At 41.2% G+C, this 21,956-nt stretch overlaps 1 protein-coding gene and 1 pseudogene across 1 annotated transcript in view; both read left to right on the top strand.

Moving 5' to 3' along the window:
- Nucleotides 1-21,956, top strand: part of Mpdz (multiple PDZ domain crumbs cell polarity complex component) — a 147,420-nt gene that overhangs the window by 86,872 nt on the left and 38,592 nt on the right. Inside the window, exons 22-27 of the mRNA XM_032902440.1 lie at nucleotides 5,618-5,816; nucleotides 8,960-9,001; nucleotides 11,490-11,594; nucleotides 15,070-15,162; nucleotides 18,906-19,083; nucleotides 21,735-21,845. Coding sequence (XP_032758331.1) covers nucleotides 5,618-5,816; nucleotides 8,960-9,001; nucleotides 11,490-11,594; nucleotides 15,070-15,162; nucleotides 18,906-19,083; nucleotides 21,735-21,845 — 728 coding nt within the window. The remainder of the gene's footprint in view (nucleotides 1-5,617; nucleotides 5,817-8,959; nucleotides 9,002-11,489; nucleotides 11,595-15,069; nucleotides 15,163-18,905; nucleotides 19,084-21,734; nucleotides 21,846-21,956) is intronic.
- Nucleotides 3,163-3,285, top strand: LOC116890571 (annotated as a pseudogene).

The raw sequence follows: 21,956 nt of genomic DNA on the forward strand, positions 1-21,956 counted from the left end.
GCCTTTCAGAAAGACAGCATTGTGACTGCTGCAATAAAAATCTGCATTGGAAACTAAACTAGGATTTAGGCTTGTTTTGGAAGCAGTGTTCTTTGGTTTGAATAGAGGTACATTGTAAATGTATCCTATGTGGTGCATTTTGTTTTGTTTTTGTTGTTGTTTGTTTGTTTGTTTGTTTTTTGAGACAGGATATTACTGAGTAATTCAGGCTGTCCCTGGAACTGCCCAGACCGATCTCAGATCTGCAGTCATCTTCCCTTTTTAGTTTTTCATGTGCTGAAACAGTAGGCATGAGTCACCACTCCTAGCATCTTCTCTCTGTCTGTCTTTTCTCTTTTATATTCCATTTATTTTGTAATTAAATAGACATTTCTTGTTACCTTTTCTGTTATTATGTCACACCTATACACAGTGAAATAGGACCCCACCCGTCTGTCATTTCCTCCCTTCCATGCCCTTTACCATGTCCCCTTTCCACTGCATGCTGCTGCCATTGCTGCTGACACCTCCTCCTCTTCCTTTCCCACTGAGTTCAGTTAGTCCATGGATGTGGGGCTGTCCACTAATGCATGTGAAACCTACCAGTGGGAAACCAGCAAACAGGAATTCATTCTTATTTCCCAGCAGCAGGCAGTTGCCAGCTGCTCCTCGTTAAGAGGGAAGGCCTTGTGAAGACCACCCCATCTATCCCAGCATTTTGACTGGCTGGCTGGCTGGCTGGACTGTGCAGGTAGCCACAACTGCTGTGAGTTCACTCACGGCATGTCATGGCATGTCCATTAGACAGCACTTCATAGCGCTCCTCTGTAGATTTCAGCTCTCATATTTTTCTGCCTCCTTCTACCAGGTCTGAGTCTGGGTGGGGGAAGGGGAGGACAAAGATGATGAACACAGTCTCTTTCTCGGTACTTAACCAGTTAAGCATCTCCTGATTAACTACTGCCCCCTCAAAACGAAGCTTCTCTGACAAAGATGGAGAGTAGCCCAGGTCTGAGTATGATTCTAAATATTAATAAGTCAATTTAAAACCATGACCCTTGAGGAAAATAACAATAGAGGTTCTTTTTCAGGCCCATGACTTCCCCAGCTATGGGCTTCTGACCAGGTTTACAGTAGCAGTCATGAAATCCACCCCACTCCACCCCCAAATCCTGACACTACTATAGCAGTGGGCATATTGCTTGACAGATTGGAACTGCAGCATGAAGGGTCTGCTGCTGGTACTAGAAAAGCTTGCCAGCAGGGAAGCACTCATCAGTGTGGTACTGTTTTCTGTGTCCTTGGGACAAAGTGTGTGTTGTCTTCACCAATAGGGTCTTACTATGTAATACGGTGGGTAACCCAGGTCAATGCCAATAGCTTGTGTTGTTTCAGAGAACTCTGGGGTCTATCTGACCAATAGAGAGGTATCTCATTACTTGCATTGTACTTTTCTTTAGTAACTCATATATTGTCCACTTACGCAGGAAAATTCCTTTAGAACTTTATTTTTGGTTACATTTTGAAGTTAGCTTTCTGTCTAGTGAGCTTCTGTAAGACGTGCTGACACTGTGGTTTGGCTAAATCCACATACTACCAGCTTTGAATCCAGTAGTGCTTGTTTTATGAAATTTCGTTTATATATGTTTAAAACTATAATGTCCTCTTGATGGATTATTGTCCTGATTATGAAGTAGCCTTTCCTCATCTCTTCTGACTAGTTTTGCTTTGAATTCTATTTTATCAGATATTGAAATAGTTACACCTGCTTGCTTCTTGATTATATTTGTTAGGAATAACTTTTTTCCATTCTTTTATTTGAAGGTGATATAAATATTTAGATTAAGTTCTTGAAGGCAGAAGAAAAAATAAATACTCTTCTATTTTCTAATCTGATCTAATAGTCCGTGCTTTTGTTATTGGGAGATTTGAGACTATTAGTGTTCAATTATTGAAAGAAGGCTTTCAATGACCATCTGTTCTGGGGCATTTACTTAGCTCTCTTTTATTAACTGTCCAGGGATTGTTTATTTATTCCTTTGGCAGCTTTGATGTCTATTCTTCTACAGAGATGGAAAGTTTCCTTCCAGGATCCCCATTAGAGCTAGGTTTATGTTGTGCACTTTTATCATGGAAAGTTTTTACTTCTCTTTCAATTTTAATTGGTAGTGTCTCTAAGTATTATGGTCTGTGTTGTAGTTAAGGTCTTGCAGAGCTTGAAATATGCGTATCCAGGTCCCCTGGCTCTAGGTATTTCTTTCAGATGCTCTGGCATTAGCCTGTTTTGCCTGTGTTTGTAAATGACTTGACCCTTCTCTCTTGCAGTTTTCAATACCCTCTGTTGTCTGTTTTTAGCATTTTAACTATATGACACTGGATTTCTCATCTCCTGGCTTGTGGTATTAAAATACAAATATTACTGGGAACATTCTTAAAATTGCTTAAAAATATATAGTTTGGTATAGGTGATACTCTATTATCTATTTAGATAGATAATAAAATAATGATATAATGAATAGTAAAAGCAATAAAATAATGAATTTTTTATTTGTCAACGTTTGTGTATAAAGAAACACGCTTCATGGTGTGATTTATACCTGTAATCTCCATGCTTGGGAGACAGAGTCAGGAGATTTGCTGAAAATTCAAGGTTAGCTTACATAGAAAGTTCAATATAGAAAGTTTCTGGCTACTCGGGATCATAAAGTGATACCCTGTCTCAACACAAAACACAACACAACAAAACCCAGGCTGTTGGTAGCACATATCTTTAATTCCTACCACAGGCAGCAGGAACTCTGTGTTTGAGGCCAGCCTGATCTAGAGACCAAGTTTCGGGATAGCCAGGGCTTCATAGAGAAATCCTGTGTAGAAAACAAGAACAACAAGCACCAGGTGTTGCGGCCCTTGCCCTTAATCCTGTCATGCTAATCCCAGGACTTGGGAGACAAAGGCAGGAAGAGATGAGTTTGAAGCCAGTTTTTCTGCATAGTGGTTTCAAGGCCTGCCATAGCCAACTAGTGAAACCTTGTCTTGAATTAGCAGCAATAACAATAACAAAAACAACAACAACAACAACAAAAACTCAATAAGAAGAAAAAAGGAACAAGAAAAAACTTGATACCTTTATATCATTTCCTGTTGGATTTATTCATACAACCTTGTTAGAAAAGAAAATATTGCACTGCCCCTAGAAGCTTTATAGGTGTGGCTGCTCTGTCCCGTGTGCATCAGTAGGTGGCAGCGAGGAGAGAGGCTGTGTCTACTGTTCCGACCCACTCACATCTGAGTGATTAGTCTAACATTCTCTGAACCAAGCAAGCCTGAGGGGACCTGCAGTCCTGAGCCAGGCAGGCCCAGACTGGCTCCCAGGATAGGGAGCAAGCCAGGGCCTGAAGAACCCTGCCTGGGACCATGAGTGGGACTGGGGTGCATGGTGTGAAATTCACAAAGAACCAATAAAAACAATTTTTTAAAGAAAGATATAAATTTATTTAAGTAAATTACACTGTATTGAAATGTTTTAAATGCAAATTTACAGGTTTAATGTGTAAATAGGGTACAGATAAGCTGCTAAGGTCACTAATTCAAACAGCTTATATTGAATGGCTGCTTTGGAGAAAGTGATACCAATGTATAAGTTGTGTTAGAGCATGCTCCAGGTGAAGGATCAGCTAAAGTGAAAAGAGGGAGAGATTTGTTGTGTATGAAAGAGGCAGCCATAGCTGGAACTCAAGGGCCAAGGAGTGTGTGATAAAAAAGAAAGTCTCTTAAGTTTCATGGAGGGCAGGTCTCCTGTGTCCTCTGTTCTGCAGCTGAGGGATAGGCTGTATGTTAGAAAAGTGTTGAGGGTTCCATGCAAAGGTCACATAGGATAGAATTTGTCTCTCTTGAATTGCCTTTATACCGAGTATAGTGAATTACAAGGCACAGTATCAGAAGGCAAACAAACAATTACGGGACTGCAAAATCAGAAGCAGGGGATGGTGTAGGCTTGCTCCAGGATTTACTTACAAGTGGAGAAAAGCAGGTAGATTAAGAGTAATATTTAAAGATAGAAGTGACAGGTCTTGGGAATGTGTTAAGTCTAGGGGAGACATTCAAATAGTAGCTAAAATAGTTTCAGGACTGGGGAGATGGTTCAACTGGTGAAACACTGAAACCCTGACTAACCAAATGTGAGGGACTGAATTGAGAACATCAGAACCTATATTAAAGGCCAGATTGGGTGTTCCACAGTTTAATCCCAGTTATAATGAGATGGGAGATGTCAGTGAGCAGGTCTGCAGCTTATAGCCAGCTGGCCTATTTCCCCACCTATGAGCAACCTTGTCTCAACCCAAATGTAGAAGACGCCTGAGGAACATCACTCAAAGTTGTCCTCTAATGTTCCCACACACTTTGTACAGGCATGTACCGACAATCACACACACACACACACACACACACACATGACTCCAGTGTTACTATTTGAACAAGGAAGATAACTATGATAGGAAGCCAATGTCTTTTTATCAAGAAGGGGAATACTGTTGAAGTGAGAGGAAGTGAAAAATTAAAAGTTATATAGCAATATAATTATGAAGATTCCATCTTTTGTCTGGTATGAAATCCTGGGGACTTGTAAAGAAGGTATCAGGTGCCCATATTGGGAACTGATTAGAGTTCAGAAACAAAAACTGTAACGGGTGAGAATTACACTTCTGTTGATTTGAGACAACAGACAGCATTCAAATACAGTGTGTGCTCTGTTCTGGGAGTCAAGACTTTAGCGCACTGCGGGCTGTTAGAGTCCTGTCTCTTTGCTTTGCATCTTAAGCAGCCCGTGTAAGACGTAGCACATAGCACCACCTGCTCTGCGGATAGAGATGAATGAGGCGCCGAGACAGAGTACACGCTGCCCTCTTAGGCTCTCCATTTGGAGTCCTGTCAATTTGTTGCTTATGTAAGACATGAACTGCTATTAGAAAACTACCCTGATGGTATACGATATTTTCTTTTTAAAAGTAATTTATTTTTGTTTTGTATGCATTGGTGCTTTTGTCTGCATGTGTGTCTGTGTGAGGATGTCAGATCTTGGGGTTCCAGACAGTTGTGAGCTGCCATGTGGGTGCTGAGAATTAAACCTGGGTCCTCTAGAAAAACAATCAGTGCTCTTAACTACTGAGCTATCTCTCCAGCCCTATGCAGCGTTGTGTCTTGATAGGTGGACCACATCGAGTGGTCTAAATTATATTTGTTAATTATGTGTATTAAATATGGAATATTTTACCTTTACATAATTTGACAAACATCTTAAATCTCTTGGAAAGATTTTATTGTGGGCCATCAAGACGACTCAGCTGTAAAAACACCTGCCACGCAAGCTTGATGACGATGTTCAGTCTCCAGGAGCCATGGTGGAGAGAGAAATGAGCCAAACGTTGGCCTTCTGGACTCCACACGTGCACCATGGCAGATTCATGCATATACCACGCAGGCATAACTATGATTGACAGTAAATTTAAAATATTTCCTTAGCAAACCTTGGTAACTAAAAGCATGATTCTCATTCTCTATAAATCTATAAATAATGTTGAAATTCAAAGAGTTTGAAAGTCCTATCTATGGTTCTTGTCGCATTCCTTTCTTCCTGTAGGCATGACAGTAAGTGCTAATAAAGATGGCCTGGGAGTGATTGTGCGAAGCATTATTCATGGAGGCGCCATTAGTCGGGATGGCCGGATTGCTGTTGGTGACTGCATTTTGTCCATTAATGAAGAATCCACCATCAGTTTAACCAATGCCCAGGCACGGGCCATGCTAAGAAGACATTCTCTAATTGGACCTGACATAAAGTAAGTGTCATCTGGATCAGTTTATCTTAGAAAGTTCATGAATTTTATCTCATTAATAAGAGTATTTTTCTATATGATACACAGAATTATCTTTTTTCCCCATGTAAATTATCCCACGCTTTATTTCTATTAGTTTTTGACTCTGGGTAAAGTTCGTGACACTTGAATTTTCTAACAGTATATTGTTATTTTGATCTGGTGCTCTGCTAAGAACCATAGCCATGAGAGACATCCTATGTTTCAGACATCTCATAATCTCACACAGTCTCATGGTGGCTACAGCCCACAGTATAAAGAAACACGTCCCTCCATCTGAACCCTGGAACTATAGCAGTTCTCTCAAGGGCCAGGTAGGAAAAGGCTAAAGTGCACAAGGCCTGCCTGAGCTACGCTTACCTTTCATGAGCTCTCTTGTGCCCCAGGGAGAGTCACTTTCGTCTGTAGTAATTTCTGCTTATAGACCCTATAGCTTATTTTTCCAGGAAGTGCTTGAATTTCCCTATAAGTCTGTAGTGTTCCTAAAACACATCTCTTTCTCTCTCTCTCTCTCTCTCTCTCTCTCTCTCTCTCTCTCTCTCACACACACACACACACACACACACACACACACACACGCACACACAGGCCAACATAAAATGCAGCTCGGGCTTTGTTGCACTCACCAGTGTGGATCCCCTCTGACATTCATCATTGATTGTTTGAGCTTATTGTACAAGGCTTTAAGGCGTAAATCAGAGCTTGGGTAGTGATTACTAGTGTGGAGTTATTTTTCTATAATATTTTGCAAATGGCATTCCTTAGAGCATATTGACCAGATGGTTTCTCCTATGACATCATAAGCAGTAAGCATGTCCTCTGTGAGCAGCTCCTGCTGTCTGACACAGAAGGGCTGTTGCTTAGGCAGAACCTTCACTAATGGTCTCGTAGCCCACATGCCCCTTTGACTCTGTAGTAGAGCAGATCTTCAGCTCATGTAGCCATTTCTTAGTTATCATTTAATGGAAAGAGTACAGGGGAACATCATCTTAAAAGTCAGTCCTTGTGCTACATAAATGGAACGGCTTTTCAGATCATTTCTCCTTGCTTGTGACCAGCCTTCCTTTTGCCTAAAGGTAAATGATACAGATCACAGGGAAATGCTTTGTGCAGGATGTTTAACTTACCTGATTGGCTGTGCTACGAAATGCACGTGGCCTGGAGACTGAACATTCCATTGTTGTTCAATGATTTCCTATTAGGCACTTGAAGCAACAGCATCCATACTTGGTGCTGGGCTTCCCCACCAATGATCATAGAAATTCAGCAGGATCTTTTAAGTGTCTGTCCTGCCTCGAGTTAATTTCAGAGAAGTTTTGAGTGGATTTAAAGTCAAACCATCTCTTCTCATATTTCTTTTTTTTCTGCTCCCTCATAGTTCTTAGTGATTTGTATTGTGTCTCTGCTTTTCAACTTCACTTGTCAATCAAGCTAGAAACCCCAAATCCTAGAGAGAAACATTGTCTTATAACTCTGAAAGATAACCAGAGGGCTAACTTCCTAAGCTATCACTTCGCAAAAGTCAAAGCACACTGAACATGTAAAACAGAGAGAAGGAAAACCTGCCCTCTTCTGAAATTAACTAATCAATCTTACAGACACACATGCATGCACGCACGTGCACACACACACACACACACACACACACACACAGAAAGAGAGAGAGAGAATCAATATTCCTCACCAACTAGCCTCTCTGTCTCTGTCTCTCTGTCTCTCCGTCTCTCTCTCTCTCTCCGTCTCTCTCTCTCTCTGTCTCTCTCTCTCTCATACACATATACACACATACATACACACACACACAATCCATATTCCTCTCATGCACACAGTTTTTTCTTATATACATACAAACAAAATCAGTATTCGTTACACACTAGTCAGTTTTATACATACATATATCAGTCTTTTCTACACAGATACTAGTCTATCTTTCTCACTCATCCAGTGAGATGTCTTTCATACAGACATACTAGTCTTCTATGCACATGATAGTCTTTACACACACACACACACACACACACACACACACACACACACACACACACACACACACACAGTTTTTCTTAAAGGCCCACTAATGCTGGTTTAGCTGTCTGTGAATAGACTTTCCTGAGCCAATGGTCGAAGTTAAGTTTATTCTCCCACAGTCCTTTTCAGAAGCATAACACACATGATATAAATCACACTTGGTGGGGCTGCTGAGCAGTGTTTTCTGGGCTTTCTCTGAAGTGTTTTTGGCCCTATCCCTTTCAGTCACATCCATTTCATGAAGCAGGGGTTTAGAGTTACCCTGAGGTTACTGTGCCAATCTCCCAGAGGGAGATTCTGAATAAAACCATCCCACCACCCTGACCAATTCAGCTCTGAAGTTATGGCTTGGCTCTAAGCTCTGTCCAACCACTTTTCCTATATTGCTTATTAATGGGGAATGCTGGAAACTATAAAGCAAAACAAAAAAGGAAGCCTCAAAGACTCTGACTGACTCAGCTCAACTGATTGGCCATAGGGAGAGGGTTGCTTGTGGAGACGGTGTGTATGCTCCTTTCTCTGCGACTCCGGGTAGACAACTGTGAAGTTTGTGTGCATTCGTGCATGCCTAAGGGATGGATTGAGTTTCCAGAGTTCAAGAACACCAGTGAGTTCCAGGCCCCTTCGTTTCCCGTGGAAAGCCAGATGTGAAGCCTCAACAGAATACACTCTGTTCCTTTTCACTGTACCTTGCCAGGAGCTAGTACACATTCCTGTAATAATAGCCAGGGTTTTGTGCTTAGCAGCAGCTGCTTATAACATCTGCCAGATAATTACCGCGCTGAATCAGAATTCACCTGCCTTAACCCAACATGTGGGATGAATTCCTGATCAAGGAATAAAAGATTGATTGCAGTTACATTTTTCCATGCTTGTTAATAATCACCGCTCTATAGACTCTAGGAAAGAGCAGATGCTTTTCTGGGGGAGGTGTAGATGAGAGGGAGGTGGAAAGGGGGAAAATATCCAGGAGCACCCACTTTTAACTACATATGTATGCGTCTCACATTCAGCACAAGACATTGACATTTGTTAACACCATTGTAAAAAGACGCCGCGGCGTATGCTTCACATTCTAGATTCTCTGCAGCACCTGCTGACGATCGAGCCCCCTTTTATGTGTGAGTATTGGTGACTCAAAAGCTCATTATGGTTGTGTGTTACAACTTGTCTGTGAAAACCATTTCATGCTTTTGTAACATCCCAGATCCAGATTAGATTCAGTGTATACAGTTTGGCTTTTCTCTTCATTTATAAGAATGTCAGTTCCAGCAGAGTTGTGCAGTTGCTACATTTTCGCCTTGCAGTGATGGTTGTGAACTCATTTGGAAATCCTTTTTTGCCAGCCACTAAGCTTCCAGGCTCCTTTGTGAGGCTGACCCTGTGTGCATGTTCAGGCGTGGCCCCTGGATTAGCAGCTGTTGTCACATGTCACCATCGCTAAAGCAAATCTCTTTCCTTCCACCCCATGTGTAACAGAGGCCAGGTTACATAGAAGGTTTTGATGCAGTTCCCAAATAATCTGCTTCCCTGTTTCTGCCGCTTGCCATTCGGCTTTGCTGTTTTCTGCCTCATGTGGAGGTTTTATGGGCTGTGTGATTGGCCATGTGCTGGAACTGCTCTGCATGTGCTGTTGCATCGTGGAATACCGCTTCTGATGACCTCTGTCAGAGTTGGGACAAAATGACATGGAAGCAACTTTGTCTGTTCTCTTCCCCTGACCAACAAAATATCCAACAAATGTTTTATAGAGCCTTTGTTTATTACCCTCTGAGAGAAATAAATCAGCAAGTACAAACAATTCATGAATCCTGCTTGGAGTTTCAAGACGGCTAATTAACAAAACCGGCGAGGCTTGTCATTAGTATTGCTGTGTCCCTGTCATATTTTGCCTACGTATTTTCCCTTGGTTTTTAACTCGAGGGTTATTTATATGAGTTCTCTCAAATTTAGGTTTTCTAAAGTTCTCTCAAAATTATGTTTTCTAAAAATCCTGTAACCTTTTAGATTTTATATTAATTTTTATGTTTGATTATTACATAGGAATATATATTACATGTTTTGACTCATGAAATTTAAATGGATAATAGCAAATTTACTATTGAGTATTTTTGTAACACTTTAAAGGGTTTTCTTGATATATATATATATATATATATATATATATATATATATAAATGAATGTATTAAGCTGGGCCAGTGACAGGCCAGGCTTTCACAGTGCCTAGTGAAATTCTGCAACCGGTGTTTTCTGCTCAAACTCTGGTCCTTGTTGCAGAAATGTCTCAGAGGTTTGAGTGTTCTTTTGGTGGGCTGGCTGTGGTGTGGCCAGCTTTGTTCTGAGAGAATCCTGCCTGCCTCAGTGTCTGGTGGTGTTTAGCTTGTGGCTGCCTCATAAAATTTGACATGCTTGTGGTTGAGAATTTCGAGGTTCAGCAGTGTTGTCTGGCCTCAGCACCTCATGCCTGCACTTAGAAGCCATGCAGGAGCGAATGTCTTTGTAGTGTCCTCAGTGCCAGGATCCTGTGACCTCATCTTAATGGATGTATTGTAGGTGTAATATTGTATGTGATTACAATATTGAGCATGTTTCATACATACTCTTTTGACTAGTAGGACAAACATGTCTTCTAGTGACTTCAAGAACAGTGTTTAATCCGAGTAGTGACTAATTTGAGGATTTTGACCAACCTATTTACAAATGTAATCAGCAGAGCAACTGGCCTTCCAGAATAGCAGTAAATATGAGCTTTGCCGTGTTGATGTCTAAGCTCATGGCTGTATACCATGACCAGTGCAATGTCTCCCACACGATAAACTCAAAGTTGCTACTTGTTGAGTTTACTAGTTTTCTTTCAAGTATAAACTGATTTCTTTGAGGGAAAAAAAAGTAAAAGAAGTCGCTACACATTAGTGAATCTTTCCTTAAACTTATGGATGTTAGCAATATTGTTAGCAAGGTTCCAGATAGTTAGATTTTTATAAAGTACACCTAATTTATTTCTACAAGAAAATGTATTTTATGACACAAATTATATTAATATAGATCTTTATTTATTTACATATTTATTTTGTGGTGCTAGTAAAGAACCTAAGCCCCAGGCATGGTAAGCAAATATTCTGCAATTGAGGTATAACCTTAGTTTCATTCATTCATTCATTCATTCATTCATTCATTCATACATTCAGTTACTCACTTCATTCACTCATCCAGTCATTTATCATTGTAGTAAAAAGAGAACCCCAGAACTTTCACATCTAAGCACTCTGCAAGTGACCTGCCTCCCTAGCTTTCTTACTGAATTTTAGAGCATCCAAATATCAAAAATATTACATCAACTTACTTGTTTAGAGAAATAAATGATTCTACTTCCCCAATAATTGTTTCTCAGTAGCATTTGCATTTTAGTTACAGTCGTTGCATTTGCCCATAGAGTATTTTGCTTGATATTTAGGTCGTATGTAGAATATGCTCATTCCCCATATCATATGAAGTGCAGACACAATGGGCAGACATGAGTGGGCATTTGGAGTTTTACTGTGTTTGAGGGGTTTTTCTGACAGACAGACTCTCTTCCTTTTGCTTTCATGGACTGTGTTTATTTCCAGAATTACTTACGTGCCTGCAGAACATTTGGAAGAGTTCAGAGTAAGTTTTGGTCAACAAGCCGGAGGAATAATGGCACTGGATATTTTTTCTTCATACACTGGCAGGTGAGTAGATAAGTCTTACTACAAAACAATAAATGATGCAGAAGATTATAGAAAATAATATTTTCCCTTTGTCTTAATTACTCTAATAATTATCATTTAGAATTGAAAATTTGGGATATATATATATATATATATATATATATATATATATATATCTCCATGTCCAGTTCAATAACTTAAAATTACCTTTCATCCACCTTCTATGTAGCACTTTTAACAGTAAGAATTTGTAATTCTCCCCAGTTATTATTAGTTACTAGACAGTACATTTCCCATAGTTATATATAGTCTTTTTACTTTTCCTAGAAATATCAAACAATTCAATCAGAAATATTTTTTTTTGCAATGTAGCTTTTTCTTTCTTTTATTGGATGTTTTTAATTTACATTTCAAATGTTATTCTATTTCCCGGTTTCCCAGATATAAGACCCTTATCGCATCCCCCACCCCTTCTTCTATAAGGGTGTTCCCCTCCCATTCCATGTCTTCCTTCCACCGCCTCCCCCACATTCCCTTACACTGGGGGATCCAACCTTGGAAGGACCGAGGGCTTCTCCTTCCATTGGTACCATACAAGGCCATCCTCTGCTACATGTGCAGCTGGAGGCATGGGTCAGTCCATGCATATAGTTTTGGGTACTGGTTTAGTCCTTGGGAGCTTTGGATGGTTGGCATTATTGTTCTTATGGGGTTACAAGTCCCTTCAGCTCTTTTAATTCCTCCAATGGGGGTCCCACTCTCAGTTCAGTGGTTTGCTGTGAGCATTAGCCTCTGTATTTGACATGCTCTGGCTGTGTCTCTCAGGAGACATTTATATCTGGTTCTTGCCAGTATGTACTTCTTACCTTCATCCATTTTATATAGTTTTGGTGGCTGTATATATATGGGCCACATATGGGGCAGGCATTGAATGGCTGTTCCTTTAGTCTCTACTCCAAACTTTGTGTCCATATCCCCTTCTATGAATATTTTTGCTCCCCCTTTTACGTAGGAGTGAAGATGACTTTGGTCATCTTCCTTGAGTTTTATGTGGTCTGTAGATTGCATCTTGATTTATTTGAGCTTTAGGACTGATATCTGCTTATCAGTGAGAGCATACCATTTGTATTTTTCTGTGATTGAGTTACCTCATTCAGGATGATATTTTCTAGTTCATTCCATTTTCCTATAAATTTCATGAAGTCATTGTTTTTGATAGCTGAGTAGAATTATGTTGTGTAACTGTACCACATTTTCTGTATCCATTCCTATATTAAAGTGCATCTGGGTAATCAGAAATATTTTTAACAAATACATTTATTCTATTCGGAGAGTCGTAGGCCCAGAATCTTTGTATATTAGGAAATAGTGCTCAGCTTTTTAAGGCTCTCACTATAGTGTATGTTAAGAACATTTAAATAATAGAGTTTTCTGTACTGCTCTGAAAAGATAGACGTGGGGTTGGTGGTGCTCCTGACTGAGTTCCCAGCAGGAAGGAAATGTCAGCATGACTTCTCTGGAAGCATGTGCTGGTTTCTGTGGGTTGCCTTCACAGTCACACTGACAGTTGTATACCAGATTTCTCCCAAGCTTACTGTAGAGCATAGAGACTCACAAACATTTGAATCCTCTCTCAGAAGAGTCCTACCTCCACAGAGGTTGTCAGAACACCCCGGTTCCCAGTGACCCTGAAGGAATCAGGACATAGCTCCATTGTTTCCACTGCAAATTATGCAAGGCCCATGGTGTGTAAAGAGTAGTTCGGAATGTAAAGACACGATCTGAGCTTATAAAGAAAAAGAATATTGCAGAACTTTGGGCCTCATGACATTTATGGCAGCACTGCCTCACTCTGTGCAAGTGTCCAAGTGCACTCCAGAATTCCTCTCTCAGACTTCATAGAATGAGTTGATTGTAGTTTCCCAGTGTTTTCTGTCAAAATGGGAAAAGCACTCTTTTTTCTGTCTAAATGGAGGACCAATTCACAGGTCAGTAGATTCAGGGGCCTTAAAACATTGAAAAGTTTTAGAAAGAAGGAGCTACTTTTATTGCTGTCCTTCACTCTCAGCACAGAGAAGAAAATGGCATTGGTTTTTCAGTGTAGCTGCTTAACCACAAAGAAAGCATGTTTGTTTTTAACAGCAGGACACTTAGAAAAGGCAGTCTGCATCTTACAGAAGAATCTGCAGCAGCAAGAGCTTAAATTCCTGGAGCCCCCCATCCCCAGCTGGTTTCAAAGCCACACTTAGGATGTAATCAGGCAAACTCTTAAGATCTTGACCATTGACTCCAAAGGAAGTCGCTAAACCGAAGAGGCAGTGTGCATGGCACAGAGGGTCTCAACATGTATGGTAGAGAGCAAGGGCTAGGAGTATTTAGAGAAGCATGGGGGAGGTAGTGAAAAGACCCAACACTGTAGAGTCATTTGAAGAAACTGGCGTCTGTGTAGCGACGGATGAAGACTGTCTTCCCAGCTCAGATGTCAGGAACGCAGTGCAGTGTGTCCAAGATTCCTTACGCATCCCTTTTGTATAGCTCTCCCAGCCCAGGATTAGGGCAGAGAACCCCCTCTCCAATGGCTGCCAGTAGATGTTTCACCACTGCTCACATTTGCACTCTGTCTCCTAAACTACTTTTTTTCCTCCATCGATTTCTCTTTTCATATCTTTGGCTTATGTTCTCTGGGTAAGGGCTTCATTTGGAAAGTTTCTCATTAAGCTATCTGACATCACTTTTATAAGACACCTCTTGGGACTGCTACTAACCACTCTGGACCATTGTCAGGTTTAGACTCCAGAAAGCTCAGCTCTCTCCAGATCTGTCCTGTTTAGTTTACATAAAAGGGGACGTCAGGTACAGAACAGCTGTAGGTAGGGTCTGTAGCAGATAAATTTTATTTTAACAGTGTTTAAACAACGTTTGACCATTCAGGCTAAAGGAAAAGGATATTCATAGAGAGCCTGGACATTGACCTCTCAGCTTGGGAACTATGCTGAAGTGCAGACCTACCAGGTCACCTGAGTTCTGGCCCTGTGTCTGGGCTCACATAAATGTGAACCAGTTCAGGATTCCTGTCAGCGAAGAATAGCTACAATTTGCATACATGTTTTCTTTAGATTTTTCAGCTCTGTAAAAATCAACTGATGCTGAGTTCCTTTAAGGCAGAAAAATATTTGCTCAAAAGTTTTTCTTTAGAATCCCAGGGTTTGTTGTGTTTCCCATCCCTTTCCTTTATTCGCTTTTATTCTGGATATCAGCAAATGCATGCACTGGGAAAGACTTTGTGAGCAGCAGTTTCTCCAGACTTCTGGGTACAGCTGACTCTAGAGTAAGGTCGTTTGGTTACGTTCTCCTTTTACTATGCTGGGAAATGTTATAAATTTGTCAGTCACATACAATGAAAATCCAGACAGTTCTGCTGTTTTAGCGTAACTAAGAGTTAAGTGCACTTGAGGCAGTGTTGCTCCACATTCTCATTGTTTGTTTGCTTAACCAGAGATATTCCAGAACTCCCAGAACGAGAAGAAGGAGAAGGGGAAGAAAGTGAACTGCAGAATGCTGCTTACAGCAGCTGGAGCCAGCCCCGGAGGTAAGCACTGCCTCTGTGTCCATGCATTCAGTGAGGTCTGTGGAAAGGGGGGGAGGGGGAGGGAGAGAGGGGGAAGGGAGGGAGAGACACACACAGAGACAAATACACAGAGAGGTGGGTGATCTAAAGGACTGGTTCATAGCTTGCTCCTTATAGCATCACTCTTTTATTATTTTCATATGTACTAGAGAAAGTATTATTTATCATACAGGGTTAAAATTAACATAAACAAGGATCTATAGCAGACACTAAAGTGCATTGATAGCTGGAATAAATAAGGTTTGAATAGTTTTAGGTATACTGCCTAATGTCTATTTATATTTTAAAATTATATTTACATGTTTAACATGTTTACATTTAAAATTGTGTGTATTTTAACCAACTGCAGTATTTTAACGTGTGTGTGTGTGTGTGTGTGTGTGTATCAAGAGAGACTTAAATGTGCACAAGGAACTTTGCGGTCACAGGCTGAATTTGTTCAAAGCCTTATACTTGCTGGCACTGGTTCCCGTGCAGCAAAGAAGACTGACCTTGACTATGCTCACTCAAATCACTCTAACTTACACCACCATCACCACCTCTCCCACCTCCACCACTATCACCACCTCCACCTCCACCACCACCTCCACCACCATCACCACCTCCACCTCCACCACCACCTCCACCACCTCCATTACCACCACTACCTCCACCACCATCACACACCACCACCACCATCACCACCACCACCACCACCCACCACCACCACCACTACCATCACCACCACCACCACCACCACCTCCACCATCACCACCACCACCACCACCACCACCACCACCACCACCACCACCACCACCACCACCACCACCATCACCACCTCCACCACCACCACCACCACCACCTCCTCCACCACCTCCACCACCCTACCACCACCACCACCACCACCATCACCACCACCACCACCACCACCACCACCACCACCTCCACCACCATCACCACCTCCACCTCCACCACCACCTCCACCACCATCACCACCTCCACCACCACCTCCACCACCTCCATTACCACCACTACCTCCACCACCATCACCACCACCATCACCACCACTACCACCATCATCACCACCACCACCTCCACCACCATCACCACCACTAGCACCAGCACCACCACCACCACTACCATCACCACTACCACCATCACTACCACCACTACCATCATCATCATAGAGTTATTTGTTGCCTATCATATGCCAAAGCTTTCATTTTGCAATTATATGCATTAAGTAGTTAAGACCATCTTATTAGAGATTCTTATTGGCTGCACTTCACAGCTGGGATAAATAAGACAAAGAGAATAAGTAGGTTGCCTGGTATCATGTGATTAAGTTGTTCAATTCCTTCCAATTAAACAGATCAACTTCCTAGGACTAAAGGGAAGCGGTTGGTGGCCTGCATCTCATCTGTCCCACACTGCCCCACAGTAGCCATCTCTTTCCACCATTCTTTTCACTTGACTGCAGTCCAACTTTCCACTCATTGAAAGACCAAATGTCACTATTGCGGACACACTAGACCACACTGCCTTCTTGTCCTCAATGCCCACATCATTGTCTTTCATGAGGCCTGACATAGATGCAGGGCCTTCTCAACACTCTGAAATTCTTCCTGACTGAAAGCCACCTCGTGCTTGCATCCTCCTCTTTCCCACGATGGTCCTGTAAATTCATAAATGCCTCCTTTTATTCCTTTTGTAGTGACCAAGATCAAACCCAGGGCCTTGCACATACTGAGCAGTCACCTTCCAGTTAGGCCCTCAGCCCCCATCCTTCACCATCAGCTGTAGCAGTTACTCTCTGAGCTCTGTATTTCTGGTGTGGATGAAGAGAGACTAGGGATAAGCTGATAAGGCCCAAGGTAGGGGCATATGAAGTCAACGTACAGGACAGAGAGGACAGGCTGTGCTTTCTGGAGTGGAAGGTGCAAAGCAGTTCAGGGTGTCTTAGGGGGTGAGAGAAGGATCGTTTCACGTAGAATATTTTCAGCAACCGTCCTTCATGCTCTGACTGTTAATGATCAGGTCTGCTCTGGCGTTATAGATTCCTATAGAGGCAAGCTTCTGAGTAGCGTGTGCAAAAATGTTTTTTCCCTGGATTTGGCTACTAAACCTAGGAGCTGCCATCTGTTCAGTGGTAGCTGAACCTCCTGATCATTTAATGACTGTATTAACATTCCTGCGCAACGGCACTTCTTCACTGGTTTGCACTTTAACCTAGAATGTGAGTCCCATATTAATACAACAAACCACATAATTTACAGAATGTTGAATTAATCCTTTGGACTGGAGTTTCTTTATGATCAGACCTTTAGTATTCTATTTGTTAGTGTGCTATGTGGAGCCTCTAAGAACCTTAACTAAAAATATAGTACCATCATCTGCAGAAGACTTTCATCTTGTAAAACTAAGACTGTGTCCCCTGAACATTAGCTCCCCATCCACTTCCCAGCAGAGCGCACTTCATTCTATGTCCTGTCTCTGCGTAAGTCCCCTCTGGACCCCTTGTGAATGCAACCATTGGCCAGCATTTGGCCTTGACTTTGTTTAGCTGGCCAATTTCACATTACATAATATACTCAGACTTTGTGTATGTTGAAACCATTTCTTTTTTTTAAGGCAGAATAAAATTCCAACTAAGCGACGTATCATTTTGCTTGTTCATTTTTAAATATAAAACTTACTTATTATTGTATGTGTGGTCTCTGTGAACATGAGTGCAGGTACATGTGGAGGTTTGAGAACAACATCTGAAAGTTAGTCTGTCTCCTACCTTATTTGAGGCAAGCTTGCTCCAGTTTCTCCTGCTCTGTGTACACTAGGCTAGCTGCCTCAGAGCCTGCGGGCAGTCCTCTTGTCTCTTCCTGTTTATGGGTGTGCTGGGCTTACAGCTGTGAGCCAGCACCTTGGGCTTCTCTGGGCTCTGGGCATCAGATTGTACAGATAGCACTTTGATGCCCCGACTGCCGGGTCGATTCACTTCTAATAGACATAAGGGCTCCTGATACCTCTTAGCTGCTGTGGATAGTCTCTCTACAACCCTGATTTATCTGTTTATGTCTCCGTGTAGTAGTTGTATTTTAAATTTTCTCTTGTGTCTGTAACCTGTCACGTTCCCACCAACAATCCAGTTTCTTTCCATTCTCATAGACACTTATTTCTGTTTTCATAATTTCAATCCTAATGGGTGTAAGGTAATGATACTATCAGATCCTGATTGTGTCCCTACAGATGTTCATCGTTGTTTCATGTGTTTATAAAATATATATAAACCTGTAGCCCAGGCCCTTGCTTAATTTCCAATCCATTTGTTTGGGGGGATTGATAAACAGCTTTAGAAAGTCCATTCTCACATTGTGGATATTAATTCCGTATTGGATGTGTGATTCCCAAATGCCATTTTCCTTCTTTGAGTTGTCTTTTTTCCTCTCATTTTAATGAAGACCAGTTTGGGTGCACACACACACACACATTTATTTCCTGTGTCCTTGGTTTCTGCACCGGCTAGTTTTATGTCAGCTTGACACAAGATAGAATCATTAGAGAGGCAGGAGCCTCAATTGCAAAAATGTCTCCATAAGATTCAGCTATAAAATTTACTTAGTTTTGCAACAGCACTCCTACATGAGACAGTGTCATCTAAAGGGAATTCTAAACTTCCAGGAGCTTGCCTTTGTGTGTTTCTCAGGGAGTTTACAATTTTATTCTTATAGGGTGGAACTTTGGAGAGAGCCCAGCAAGTCCTTGGGCATCAGCATTGTTGGTGGTCGGGGGATGGGGAGCCGGCTGAGCAACGGCGAGGTGATGAGGGGCATCTTCATTAAACATGTTCTTGAAGACAGTCCAGCTGGCAAAAATGGAACTTTGAAGCCGGGAGACAGAATAGTTGAGGTAACCTCCAATGAGCTTTCTGTTCACAATGGTGCCTTTGTCTACTTTCTTTACCCAGGGAGTTCACTTACCCAAGTGTTAGAGTCAAGTGTTTGCCATTCAAGTATTTTCCCATTCTCATCCAGGGTTTTTGTGTGCATATGGTGACAAGATTATGTGTTTGATGTTATAACTTATATTGGGAGATACAGACAATAAATTTTGGTTTTAAGTATTGATCATAAGGATTATCAATTTTAAAACTGGAAATTTTCTTAGAAGAAAATTAAAATATTCAATATTAAATGTACACAGTGAAAACCATACAAGGCATAGTTAGGTTTTCTAGTCAAATATTATTTCAAAAAACACTTTATTATAGTCCTTGCAATATTGATAAATGTTTTGAGTGAGGGTTTTTCTAGGTGAGATTTTTCTCCTAAATTTTTCAATTTTGAGAATTTGATTATTTTTAAATGAATGTTTCACAAAAGCTAGGAGTCTTCTCAGTTCTACACCCTCACCACAGAAGACTCTGTGTATGCACATGCATGGCATATACTTTGATACATGTAAGAGAGAAACATACAGTGAAATTAGATGCAATCCCCACTTAAAATTTAATATGCAGAGTCCTCAGGTGCAGGAGAGCCTCCCATCAGAGCACCTGCTAAATTTCTGGTGCTGGGACAGGAGCCAGTGTCCACAATAGACAAGACACTGTACCTGCCTGGCCACGAGAGAGCAGATTAGAGAAGTAACCGAAGCACCACAGAGCAGTACAATAAATCATCTAATCGGATTCGGCACAGTTAGATTTAAAATGTTGAGAAGTGGGAGCCTGACCTAGTTTTTCTAACTTACAGAGTGGAAGGAAAGGAGTAACTGTTAAGTAAAGACGTTTGTGAATGTAATGGACATTTTATTTACCTTATACAAGTGGTTGGTCTCATTTTCTCAGTCCATAGACTTTACATAAAAATGCCTTCCTGGGTCAGAGGGTTCCTTGGGGCATAGCAGTCTTTAGAAAGAGTATATTGGCTAGACATTTAGCTCAGTGCCTGGTACTCACCACATATTCATGCAAGGCCCTGGGTGTAACTCCCCTAGAAATGTGAAGTGGAAAGAAAATGTTTTGCAATTGGACTGTTCATTCATTCACTCATCTATCCATGTATTCTCTGAGCCTGAGAAAGTGAGAGACTGACGTTTGAAGTAAACAGGAGCCTCTGCCTTTCTTTACCCTGACACCCTCTAGAAACAAAGGACAGCACACCCTGACTCACTCTTATTAAATGGAATAGTAGTCCCTTTAATGGAATTCTTTCTTGTAGGTAGAACGTCATCTAAAAACTACAATTTAAATTGTGACTACTATGTTTATATTTTGTAGTTTAACTATGAAATACTTTTTGCCTAAAGAGGGAAATATGAATTATTTGCAATTATCTTTAGACATGATTGGCCATGTTTGGTCCCAATTGGCTTTTAAAACAATTGAAATATTAATTAAAGTTATTAGATAATAAATTACATTAATTAAAACTTCCCTTACAAATTGAAGAGAAAGGATGTTTTGGTGTATGTTCTAAAATACCTGCATATAGGTTCTTCGGTACATTACCTACAGGATTTCTCCGGAAATAGGAAGCCTGAGCCCTTGTAGTTAGTCCTGGGCATTGTATTATAGGCCCAGGCTACCCGATTGCTTTAGGCTTGAATAACGATGTTTAATTGTCATACAGTAGGCATGACTATTGACTTGTTAGAAACATTAAAGACCATTTTAGTATGAATGGAAAAATATTGTTATATTAGCAAATTATCAACCTGAGAGAGAATTTTAACTAAATGTTTATGATTCTATGCCAGGACTTAATGATTGGTTTTCTTCCACAGAATTGTGTCCACTCTTTGCTGTACTTAGTATTGGGAATGGAAACACCTACAGTTTTCTGGCAGGACTGGCATTGGCTCTTCCTCTGCGTTTCCTCCTGAACATCTAGTGCATAAGCTTAGCTGATCATCACCTACAAACATTACAAAATGACTTTCATTTTTCAAGCTATTTATATAAGAAACTAACAAACAAGCACAATTTCTTGGCTTCCAACTTCTGCCACATTTACTGCAGATTCTTGTGCAAAACTAACCTTACAGTAGTCTTGACTTTTCTGAATATCATTATTTTGTTTATTCTTTAAATTTCCCTAAGAGAAACTCATGAAGACTCCCCTCCTCCATACACAACACACACACACACACACACACACACACACACACACACACACACACACACACCACTTTATGAAGAATTAGCAGTATAGCACTGGCTTTGATAAAGGGATCCCTGAATGCATCTCCCCAGTTTGTTTCCTTAATGACGCCCATCCAAAACAGATTCATAACCATACAAGAGCAGCTAGTGCTGAGAGGAATGTAGAAGCAGAGCTCTCATCCCAACTGGTTATGACGCCAGCTTAATCTTATCCAAACAAGGTGCCATGAGTCCACTGGAGGGACGAGACCTGTACAGCTTAACTCCTTATGTTTTTGTCCCTGAAACAAATCTCCCAGGACCAAAAGGAGCCTAAAGGAGCCTCAGAACTGATCCAAATTGCTCTTTTGTTCTCTAGCTTTTTGAAATGTTAAGCTGAGGCCTTCCATTGCAGGTGGATGGGATGGACCTCAGAGATGCAAGCCATGAACAAGCTGTGGAAGCCATTCGGAAAGCAGGCAGCCCTGTAGTGTTTATGGTACAGAGCATTGTAAACAGACCAAGGGTAAGCAAGCACAAAGGGCAAGGTAGGCATATTGGCAACAGTACGCAACTTGGAGTCTAATGTAGCATGGACCAAGTTGTCTGCATGTGCACCTATCAATATTCAGAATCT

This window comes from Rattus rattus, chromosome 1 (genome assembly GCF_011064425.1).
Source record: "Rattus rattus isolate New Zealand chromosome 1, Rrattus_CSIRO_v1, whole genome shotgun sequence".
In the NCBI taxonomy this organism is placed as follows: domain Eukaryota; kingdom Metazoa; phylum Chordata; class Mammalia; order Rodentia; family Muridae; genus Rattus; species Rattus rattus.